The sequence below is a fragment of the Choloepus didactylus genome, chromosome 7 (genome assembly GCF_015220235.1).
Source record: "Choloepus didactylus isolate mChoDid1 chromosome 7, mChoDid1.pri, whole genome shotgun sequence".
NCBI classification, from domain to species: domain Eukaryota; kingdom Metazoa; phylum Chordata; class Mammalia; order Pilosa; family Megalonychidae; genus Choloepus; species Choloepus didactylus.
In genome coordinates, this window is record NC_051313.1 from 18,731,898 (window position 1) to 18,744,226 (window position 12,329).

Here is a 12,329-nt window from a genome sequence, read left to right on the forward strand (position 1 = left end):
TACCTTATTATAAGAGAGAGGCCTTTATCCCTCTAATTTCTCCACTGAGATATTATTGTAACTATTATCTGTAAATAGATGCTTAAGTGAAATTCTTGGGACATAAGTGAGGCCACCAGTGCAGACAATAGTTTGTACTATTTCTAATTTCTCTTGATTTCATTCAATTTTCATTTGCTTCATTTTTGCTAATTTATATTTTCATTTGATAATGGAAAATTACTAAAATTAATGGGAAAGCCTGTTCTAGAACATAGTATTCAAAAAGCCTATGCATCATAATAAAGAAGAGTTTTCAAAATCTAGAAAGGAAGGCAGGCTGCATTAAAATAATTTGCTACTCTACTAACATTTTTATTCAGAAGTGAACAACATTATTTGAAATGAATGCAGAAAAAAATACAGCCACAGCAACTTTCTCCTCCAGATATCTAAAGGTCAACCTTGACTACTTATTGAATAATTTCTATAGGAAAATGATATAGCAGAATCAGAGATTTCAGAACTTCAAAATCCAAGCTATCATTTTATACTTTGGATGACTATATAATAAGGCCTAGAGCAATCAAGAGAGCTGCCCAAGTCACACAGGTAGTTATCAGAGCAGCCAGACACCCCTCCCAAGGACACATAAAATTTCATTTCATGTCTAAAAAATCTCAAGTTCATTCTGTCTTCTATCTTTCAAAATTTCACACTCACTGGAAAGGCAGACTGTTTTCTATGGGCCACAGTCTCTGACTTGCATACATATATGCATTATGTATATAGGGGAGGTATACACTTACTAGTGTTTGTGTAAATGTATATACAGAAGCTATTTAGGAGTAATGTTTAATAATGAGGTAGATTATTTGATAATTTATTAGATCAGAATGGACATGTTAAAAAAACATCATCCTCAGAGCAATCACAAACAAGACTATAAAATTACGCCAAGGATGCTTCACAAGATGCTTACGGTTATTTTTAGGAAAAGGTTTTCTGAACAACGTGAACCCGTAGGATGGTAACTAAGCTTCATGGCACTCCAGTTTACAATGGGGCTTTCTTTCATACATAATTTCTCATTTAAAATAGTCCTCATGATGAACCTATACATAAAGAACCCAAGTTTCAACCAGCAGGGCAAGTAAATGGTCCAAGTGGTGGAGTGAGGCAGGATTCATTGAAACCAAATTCCTTTTTCCTTCCATTATGCTTTGCCACCTCTCAAAAAATTTCTTTTCAACATTTTTAAGGTTTACTTCGATGCTGACCTGGTGTCACCCCCTGCCTCATGCCATCCTTACCCAAACCTTCTCAAATCCTATTTACAAAATAAGATGTTTAAAAGTATTTCTAAATGAATCCATAGGTGGATATATAACTAGTTATTACATAAACAATATTAACCACAACAACCAACCAACTCACAACAACCAAGACAATTACTCTCCAGGCACTGTGATGAGTGTTTTATGTTCATGGGTCACTTAGTATTCACAAGATTCTTGTGAGGTAGGTAGGGGGAACATGAAAAATATCTACGTGCTATGCCAGGGACACCAGCTGATCGGACTAATGAGAAAGAATCATGCAGTGGCTGGGGAAGAGGTCCCAGTGGGCCTTCCCAGGCTTGGCTTTAGTTATTGGGCTGTGGGGAGTTCCACGGGGTCTGCCAGGGTGTGCCTTGAGCTTGGTAGGAGGTGGGAGAGCTCAGAGGTTTGGGCATTTATCGGCTAAAGCACAAAGAGGTTTAGTAACTAGAGTGAGGTCTCAGCTCCAGCTTACAATGAAGTTGAGATTCCAACCCAGGCTGGTTTATCTTCTATGCCACCTTCCCCTGCCTGATACTGTTCTTATTCATTTTAATATTTGCAGAAATTAAATTTACTTCCAGAAGATGAAGTTCTAGGAAATTTGCCAATTGTGAAGCTAGTCAAAGGACTATCCCATAAAGTTAAAAAAAACAGTTTTTAAAATGTTATGACTGAATGATAGTGCACCTTTGGAATACATGTATGTTCTCTGTGGAAGTCTATTGGAAGGGAACAGTCTGCTGTTTGGAGCATAAATTTTGTCATGTTCTATACAAAAATAATCATTCAAATCCCAGTATAATTCTGTCTCATAATCTCTGTGGTTGAGATGTTTCTAAATGTTCAGCAGTGGGGCTAAGGGAACAGACCAGTTACAATGAATGTCCTTATGGAAACATTCTTACTTCCTGATTTTTTTTTTTTTTTTTTTTTTTTTTTTGCAAATCCTCTAATTTTATCAAATATTTCCGTTCGTTTTGATTCTTACTACTAGCGAACAATAACACCACCCTCTTGCTACTGAGTCTCACGCTGTGAAAGGAAGATCAAAGAAAAGAGGTTGAGGGCATGCATGAAAGTAAAAAGAAGGTAGTTCTGGGAGTTTTTCCATTTGCCTTGTTAAGTGAGTGGAGCATTTTTTTGTAGGAGCTGGCTTACCTCACAGGACAAGCCAGAATAGCCCGGGGGACAATCACATTTCTCTATCCAGTGAGCTGGAGGAGTCACTGCTGAAACCCGTCCTTGTTCAGCTACCTCCATTGAGATTTCAGAAATCCTGGAAATAGTAAGTATACACATGAAACGATCCTATCAGTAAATTAAGACCACCTAGCAAATAATCAATCTCACAGATAGATTCTTTTCAAGATTTTGTCAATACCTCGAGCATGTTCTATTGTTTTGACACTGTCTAAATTCCAGAGGTGGCTGTGGCACATCTTATTACAGTGTCTTTGCGTCCTCAAAGATTGAGATTACACATTAGCAAAATATTGACATGAATCATAAGGAATTTATTAAATTGGATGTCTGATGTCCTGATGAGAAGTTATTATAAAATCTTTTTTTTTTCCACTTTTTAAAATGTGAGTGGCTTCAGGTAGACATGGCCAATTAATTAGAAGTTTATATTCTTTCAAACAGAAAACCCAAGGTCATTTCTCATTAGAACATCCTCAGTAGTCTCTAGTGAAATTGCTTTTAATTTGCTACCACCCCCAATTTCTTCCTCTAGTCTCTGAATGCCCTTTCAAGAACTCCAGAAAATCACCTGGCAAACACTGATCAGGCATGATCTAATATTATTAATCTGTTTCTGAAGCTAAAGAACCTTTCAAATTAGCATTTTGTTAACTTTATTAAATAAATCCCTCAAGTAACTGAACTCATCTTTTCTATTGGTGGGAAGGTCTTTATAATGGAAAAAAACAATTATTTGCAGTGAAAATGTTGATATCCTTTTCATCAATTTGAAATTACACATTATATAATACATGCAGTCCATAAACTCAGACAATTTCATGACTGACTGATAACATGAAAATGTTCTGCAAATAAACTTTTAAATGAGACAATGAATTGTTTTGCTTTAATAAAATGCACCTCCAATAGCTGAAGGGGTTTGAATCATAAACTTTATAACAAGCACAGGTAGGTTTTATTGAAACTGAATTATGAATGCACTTTCTGGCTTCACTAGCATTGTAATCTGCACTTGAAGATCGGCCAGCCTTTATGAAACACACATTGAGTTAAAATTTCAATTTCAGTCTGCTCTCATATAGTACTCGTAGTGGTAGTGAGCTAGCTGTAAGCAAATGACTCCTGTCCTGTAGGAAAGACCCTGGTGTTATGTCCCCCTGGACTCTCTGTGGGAGTAAGAAGGTAAACAGTGTTTTAGATAAATCATCTGCACTGGCCTCTCCAATGTGTCTTATAGACTGAGGAGTTACTAGCAACATCTTCCCTTCTCTCTCACACACATTCACGCAACACACTAGCAAGTCTTTAAAATATCAAGTGTAGCCTGAATGGTGACAATAACAGATATTTCTGCAAAACATCATTTTTCTCAAAGAATTAAAGAGCAACTGTTGTCCCTTTATCAGGGATGAGCCCAAACTCAGATTTCTATTTAAGCAAATACCAAAATGCAAAAGTTACTTCCTTCAAATCAATTTAAGAGAAGACAAAAGCAAAGTCAAAAGAAAATACCAATGTTGGCAAAATGTAGAAGTCTGAATCTCAAATCACATACCCTTAAACTCTGCTTCTGAGACTATGTAACATTTGTAACTGAATAATAAAGATGAGGAGTTGGTCTTAATTACTTTGGGGTAATATTAAAACATATTTTTGACCTTTCTCATAATTCCACTGTCTTACAAAATCAAGTGTTAATTCCCCGCCTTCTTTGTTCTTATTATTGTTAGACTATGACTCTAGTTTTTATTGAGCTTAGAAAAAGTGAAATGTTTTTTACTTACTCTAAAGTTTCAAAAAATGGTCACTTAGGCTAAAGGATATTATGTTTAGTGTGGTATGCAAAATAAGAGACAGAGGCTTACAGGGAAAAAGACAAAAAAAAGTATAGTGAAAAATGCATGACAAAACTGTTTCTATCAGTTCTACTAACAAAATGTTCTGTGTACTAGGAGACTATTTTACTGTGCCTGGAACAATTTGTGAAAATATCTGAATAATCACAAAGTTACCTCTTGTCTTCTATGAAGTACAAACCTGCTTTGGTTTCTGCCACCTGATTTACATTTGATATTCTAAAACAATTAACAATATATAGTTGACAGCATATTTTTGGCACACACTTCTTTATTATTTCACATAAAAATAGTCTTCTGTTACAAGTGAGAAATATGAAAAGGAAACCAAAGGAATACAAATTTGAAAGTGAATTTTGGTCCTCAAGGTTTTTTTGTACCCAAAGTTCCTAAATCAATCCAGAAAGCAATAAGGGTCTTCTGTATGTAAGGACAAGGTTGTGTGCTATGTAATGGGCTTAGTACAGTGTAAACATCTGAATTATGGTATTTTTGTATTCAGTTAGTTTGCAAATGAGAGGCTTTATAATTATTCGTTGTTTTGTTTTCTTGGGCTGGTCTACTAATTTATTCTAGAAAACCATATACAAACACATACTGATTGCATATTCTTATAGGACAAGACAGAGAAACTGAGGCTGTATGTATGAACTCAACTCAACTTCCTGCCTCCATGCTATCAAACTGATCTACATCTGTGCATTTCCCCATCTAAATCTCATTGGATAAATTGTCCCTTCCACTCCAGGAACATGACCATGTGTGCTCAGGATGATGAAGCTTCCTGGCTCCTCCATTAATTATTCTCTATTGTTCTCTATTTGTAATATTTTCCTTGCTACTAATTCTTTACCCTGTAGTTGGTAAGTTTGGGTTACTTCTCTGAAATTAAACAATCTTTTGATATTTGACATTATTTCTTTCCTTCCTTTTATAATTATATTCTTGGAAACCAAGAGTCTACCTTCACAATGCCTTCCTTTCCCATTAATTATTCAAAACCTTGAGATTCCATCTGCCCAGGAATCCACTGAAACTGGTGTTATTAATGTCACCAGTGTGGTCCTCGGTGTCAAGCTCAACAGACTTCATTTAATTGGGTCTTTGGGTCATATGCCAGCTTCCATGACACTACATACATTCTTGCTGTTCTTCCATATTCTTTTATTTTTCAATTTTTTTCAATTTTTTCAACTTTTTTTTTTTTTTTTTTTTTTTTTTTTTGCCGTTTCTTTCTACTCTTTAAACACATGTGTTCTTCAAGTTCTGTGCTCTACTCTTTTCTCAGTCAACATTCTCCCTGGGTGAACTCATCTACTTCTTTAACATCAGCTCCCTCAATCATGCTGAGGATTCCCAAAATAGATCCGTACCATTGACTTCTTTCCAGGGTTTTAGATTTATTACCACCTAAACTTTTACAACCCTTTCACATCATGATGCCTAGAGAAAATGATCACATTGTATGGCTCACAGTGTGAACAGATGAGACTGCTCATGTTTGGAGGAGCCTGGACCTCCAACTTGGCCCTGCCTAGCTCCCCAGAGGGCTGAAGGAGGTCACTTTCTCTGTAATCTTGTAACCCATTTACAGCATATCATTAATTATCTCTGACTTACAGGAGGTCACCACTGAATTTATGACAGGTATCTTGGACTCACCACACAAAAATTCATTATTTTTTTCCCTAAACTTGCTTCTCACACTATTTCTTTTTTGATTACCTACCTTTGGAGAAAGCTAACCCCAATGGTGACAAATGAGTTTATATATTTTTCTTTTGCTTTTCTTTTTGGGGACTATCATCATAAACCCATGGATTTTATATATATTCAGTTTCAATAAACTGCAGTCTTTTTTAACGTTTAATTTGTCTCAAATTTGACTAGTAGACCTCCTTTCAAGCTGGCTGCTGTGTCTCTTAGAAAGGATCCAATGAGTCTTTGATAACTTCCCTTACTTTCAGGCCCAGGATGATGTCTCCAGTTCTCCTGTATATTTCCTATTCCAGACTCAAAATCCATGTGTCTTGGCTCCTTCTAGTAGGAAATGGTAGAGACAAAAATCTGGGCTCTAGGTGTAACTCAGTGACTCAAATGTCATTGCCCCTAGTGCTTGTATTTTCCTCTTTTGATGAATGCCTGTAACTTCCACTAGATGACTGGAAGCCATCCTTGACTAGTATTCTATTGTTACACTCTTAAACCAACCACTTTTAAACCATTTTTTGTCTGATATGTTACTGATCTTCCCTATAAATTCTAGAATAAGAACTTGGATCTTCATTCTAGTTTACCTGCTTTGTCGCATGATATTTCCATAAGTGGCCTTGATGAGGATATAATGAATATCATAGAGTATATCCAAGAAGTCTTCACGGGTTACAGTCCTACTGATTCGAGGATCATCACCATAATACTTCCACTCTTTCTGTTAATAAAATTAAAAAACAAAAACAAAAACACATTCTGACAAAACTGAACACAAAACTGTTGGCATCCTTGCACCAAACAATTTAAAACCTTACCTCTGTCATTTCAATTTCATGTCTTGTCAATTGGCCAATCAGAGGAGCAGCCATATGCCTGATGATAATTCTGGCATGGGAAGGAATCCCACCCCGAATGATAACTTGTGGGTTATATGTAGAGAAACCAGTCTCTTCCCGAGCCTCAAAATAGATTGCATACTTGAGTTTGCCACCATAGGCCATTAACTAATAAAATAAAATGAGCAGTAATTAGTTAGGTAAGCCATGAGCCCAGAAACATATTTTGTTTTGTTCTTGTATGATTTCAGAGTTCTTGCTCTTACCTTCTTTCCTTCAAATTGTTCTGGAAGTTTCCAATAAAAAGGTTCCAAGTGGAGATCTTGTCTCACTAGATCCATGTGTGCCACGATTTCTGGGTGCTGGAAAGCGATGCCTTTGGTGGTTGTATGCTGTAGCATCTCATCCACCAGGGACAGTATCGTCTGCTGAGGTGTCAGAGTAACCTGAACAGGATCGAATCAAAGCAGAGGGCTGAGTTTTCAAGTCTTTTGGGCACTTCCTTAAAACCAAATAATGGACTGCATGTCCATCTGTAGTGCCTCTCCCTGCGCTGAGGAGATGTTCTCACAAGAAGCAGAACTTGTGCATCATGGGCCTGTGATTTGCAAGGGTTAAGTCCTTCTGACTTGTCTGCACAGTGAAAACCACAATAGCCATAAAAAGTGGAGTCTTTTAAAATAATAAAAAGTAGGATTTAAAATAGGAATAGTAATAGGAAAATTAAAGTAAAAATGAGCACAATTCCCCCCTACAAATTGATGGCTGGAGCAAATGCGCAACAGGTTCTGGGCTTCTTTGCTACATTCATCATGCATGCTCTGATGCCCCTGTTTCCAGAACGCAGCTTCTTCCCATTCCCAAGTATAATGCTCTCTTTTGTCAGGTGGCATCTGCTACCTCATCAACAATAAACAAATTATTTTTAAGAAAGAAAAAAACAGACATCTACACCAACTGTCTAATGGTGAGTGGTGCCTTTATCATGTCTAAATGCACACAGGGAAAAGGTTACTTAAATATTTTGCCATTTCCTACTACCCCTCAGTGCCTGACTAAAAGAGGCCAGCAGGAACTAACACCATACCATTACATGGCTCAGCAGTTCCTTACTCACCCGTGTACGGATTAGTCCTTTTGCTTCAGAGCACTGAGTAGTAGCGCCGAAGCAATAGCAGCTGCTGCAGCCAAGTGGGTTCTTGGCTTCAAGTCCGAATTTGCCAGGCCGGCACCTGTCACAGTGGACACCTTCCACATTGACCTGAAGAGAAATGAGAGCCCCTCAGGAGTCCGTAACGGCAGCATTAGAAGGGAAATCAGCTTCAGAATGAATAACAGGGTCACAGTATTTTTTATTAAACAGCAACAAAAGACCGAGTAATAGACTCATATCTCACATGGCAAATGTAGTAAAATATTATTGGGATTTCTCAGACCTAAAAAATGCTTTATTTATTTATCAATATGTATATTACTAAGCACATTGTATATTGCTTTTTAAATCTAAGCAGCACATTTCCTGCAATTCTAGTGTGAGCCATGTGAAAGCCTCATGAGAATTTCAGAAGCAAAATAAAAATACTGATTCCTAGACAGTGATGGCATACAAACTTGTAAAAAATTTAGTCAGGACGCTATCATGTACCTGCATATAATTGTAATATAATGTAAATACAGACACATAACATATTACGTGTAATGTATAACTGTAATTATAATATGCAATTATCCAGGATTTTACTTTGTATTATGAGTAGGTCTCTTCCTTGGTGACCAAAGCTGCCATTTTCCTAAATTCTCATGACTGTATTAATTATCACTGCCTGGATTTCATCCTCCTGTTTCCTCTGTCCCTCTTTGCACTGACTTTATCTTAAAAAAGATACTTCTGACACAGTCTTAACTGCATTTACCCCAGGATTGATTTGTTTTTCCCCCAGAAATTTCTTCAGGGGAAAATCCCTCTTATACTTTTTAATTGGCAGTTTTTCTACATCACTTAACACTACTAATGAGGCCTCAAATTTGCAGATAGTCACTGTTTGTAATGTCAGTGTTTACATGGAATGAAATTTTACTGAACTTCCACAAGAGTAAATGCATTTTTCAGTGTATAGCAATTGCAGATTACTTTTAGGAGAAACAATTTTTTTACTAAGATTTATTGGTTAGCTATGATTCTCTGATGACACTAGAACTTTCTTATCAGGTTATTTTTGTTTAAGCAAAATGAATATATAATGAGAAATGTTTTTATTTTAATCTTGAAAAGACATCATTTCTACCAATGAGGAAAAAAAGCTGGGTTTCTGTTGAAAAACAGCTTCTCAAAAAGCAGTGCTTATCTGTATGCCAGTGAACATATGTCAGTGAAAATTTCATGTCTGGCAATGATTTTTACTTTGTCTATTTGGTTAACTTACTGCAGCAGGGATAATGAGCACTGAACACTGAATGAGGTTAACACTGAGCAAGGGAAATGGAACCGAGCGGGGTTTTTCCTTGCTGTATTCCGGCAGCACATACCTTACAGGTGCACTGCCCTGTCTGATCACTGCATGAGCATTTTTTAGTCTCTGAGTCGCAGGTAGCTTCATCCGTCCCAGGCAGGAAACAGTCACAGAGGTTGCAGTGAGGGAAATACCAGTGACCACGACTGCACTCTGTACATTTTGCACCAGAGAATTGTGGATGACAGTTGCATTGTCCCGTGAACACGTTGCATTGCAAATTCAGGGATCCCACCACACTGCAGTTACAAATCTACAGAGGAGATAGAAACAACTATTAACACAATTTCATTGGAAATATCTTAAATTTTTAATCTAGGGGTTCCTATACTTCCATTAAACAAATATTAATGTGTGTCTATGACATGCTTTACATTGTTCTAGTCTAGTTGCTTGGGAAATATCAGGAAACATAACATAAAAATGGCTTTCTGCATTTATTAAAATATATGATTTCTAGAAACCATAATGCTATGTGAATAAAAAAATCCGCTTTTTTTTCATCCTTTGTTTTTGTGGTGCGGAGGAGTTTCAAAGATTAAACCTTAGATAAAGTCAATTTTACCTTACCGTCTCATTATTATTCCATTTAAGCTATACAGAGACACATCTTAGAATCTTATGGATGGGAGAAAAGTGCACAAGTAAATATAATGTTGTATAATAAACACTATATGATAGCAGAAGTACTAAATGCTATGAAGACACATAAGCAAACCAGATGTGGGAAGGCAGGGAGCACCTGGAGAAGAAGTGATGCCTAGGATGTTGGCTTCTGGCATTTAGGTTGGCAGACAAACTGGATTGGATGCTTTGCTGGCAACCTTTTGTCTTCTTCTTAGATGTATATAGGCTTTTCTTTTTGTTGATGTAATCCAAAATCTTGCTAGAATTTTTAAAAGTTTACATCTTTTTTTTTCCATTAATTTACTGGATCATGATAAGTTCTTTCGGTTTGGGAACATAATTGATTTTTCATGCATTGCTGTTTCTCTAATTTTTATTTCTGTTCTACTTTATTGATTTTCTTCTGCAGGAACAACCATAATTCTTAAAGCACATCACTCTTGCTTATCTGCCAAATCTCTACTATTCTAATGTCCATTGTAATTATTTTCCTTTGTTTTACCTCTCTTACTGTATTCACCTCTCAAATATTTCCTCTATCTATAGCTCCTATTTTTGCAGTGAAAATTCTGTTATATTTATATACTGCCAATGTTTATTTCAATTACACTATTGATTTTATAGTTTCTTTCCCATCCTTTTCCTATTTTTTCTCACTCATCTTGAATTAGAGCACATCCTCTTGTTTTTCATCTTATATTCTTCTTTTAAGGCTTTCTGTTCTTGCTTCACAGCACTCATATAATCTTGAAATTTCCTGAAAAAGCCAAGCGGATTTCTAAAATTTCATTTAGGTTCGCAAAATAAATAATTTTCAGAGACCAGCTGTGTCAGTTATCAATTTATTGCCTCCTAGCTCCAAATTCACCCTTCTTTGCCCTGCTTTGTGATACTTTACCTGGGCCCTGTAAACATTTCTCTGTGGCCAGGTGGCAGAATGTTAGGCTTAGTCAAACAAGGGCCATAGAAGGACCTAATAAGGTCACAGGATTGGGAGGACACTTGCTTACCAGGATCTGGTTCTCCATTATGATCATAATTTTATTATACAGTAGAAGTCCAGAAAGAAGTCCAGCTGTGCCCTCAGGCCACTCTCTCCCCATTGACAGCTTTCTGAGAATCTCTGACCTGTACACACCCTCTGACAATGGACAGCCCAGCCTGCTTCAGAGTAGCTCCAGCTTACCCATATCCTCCAACAGTAGTGCACAGTTTCTAGAGCCCACTAGCACCTGCACACAAATGCTGACAAATTGTTATAATTTTTACCACCAGCAGGTTGCATGTCCTGTGGTAGTCACACTTTCTTCAAAGAGGTCAGAACCTCAGCACTTGAGGTATGTGTGTGTGTTCTTTCCTATTCCTTATTTCCTTTTGTGTCCACAGAGGCAGTAGATGTTTTCTTTGTTTGTTTGTCTGTTTTTGCCCCTGTTACTTCTGGCCCTTTATAGAACCTTCTTTTAACCCTTTTTTAGTAATTTACCATCTCTAATAGTTAATGCTTCTTTATATTCTATTTTCTGTTTGAAAAACGAGTGTGGTTCATGTCTCCCAAGACATACACCATCTCTGTCTCTTTATGCCTCTGGTTTGCCACCATCCAGTGTGTGTAGTTTGCCTGCAAATCAACTCTTCTTAGCGCTGTCTCATTATCCTTCTTGGATCTACAGCTCTAAGGCAAGCTCATGTGTAGAGTAACTTGCCAAATTCCCAACTCCAAGTCTGGCTGGATCTCACTTTGTATATCATACTTTCACTATTCAACTTAATTCTAGATATACTACTCATACCAGGGAAATTTCTGCTTTTGCTCCTGCCAGCACTATTTTCCTTTTGGGACTGCTCTTCCTAGGATGGGATGCACAACCACCTGTTTCTTCTCTATCTTCTCTTTCCTGCCCAAATGTCTGGTGAAATATTTTTCCAGATTCTGAAATTAAAGTAATTGTCAGGCGCCTCATTTTTTTGTGTCTTTGTGGTTAAATATTTTTCAATGTCTCTAATGTTATCTAGTAAAAAGGCTGCAGTGCAGGCTGCCAGCTAGAAATTACTATAAATTCAAGGATACAAAATGTTATTTATTATATTACAATAATTTACAATTACAACTAATATAGTTATTTATTATATTACATGGACATAGCTTCCAAATTATAGAATAAACCACTGTCATGTCACCAAGCAACTTGTCTTTATAGAACATCAGATGTACAACAAGATTTCAAAATTAAGATGATTTACTTATTCATGTAAATAATTTTTTCTTGTCAATTACTTTGAATG

General features: G+C 36.6%; 1 protein-coding gene across 2 annotated transcripts in view; it reads right to left on the bottom strand.

Moving 5' to 3' along the window:
• The window catches only part of LAMA2 (laminin subunit alpha 2), a 535,576-nt gene that overhangs the window by 177,979 nt on the left and 345,268 nt on the right, over nucleotides 1–12,329 (bottom strand). For both annotated transcript variants that reach the window (XM_037842983.1, XM_037842982.1), the window contains exons 23-28: nucleotides 9,436–9,672; nucleotides 8,027–8,170; nucleotides 7,176–7,355; nucleotides 6,889–7,077; nucleotides 6,658–6,791; nucleotides 2,460–2,577 (exon numbers count right to left, since the gene is read on the bottom strand). In XM_037842983.1, the coding sequence (XP_037698911.1) occupies nucleotides 2,460–2,577; nucleotides 6,658–6,791; nucleotides 6,889–7,077; nucleotides 7,176–7,355; nucleotides 8,027–8,170; nucleotides 9,436–9,672 (1,002 nt within the window). The remainder of the gene's footprint in view (nucleotides 1–2,459; nucleotides 2,578–6,657; nucleotides 6,792–6,888; nucleotides 7,078–7,175; nucleotides 7,356–8,026; nucleotides 8,171–9,435; nucleotides 9,673–12,329) is intronic.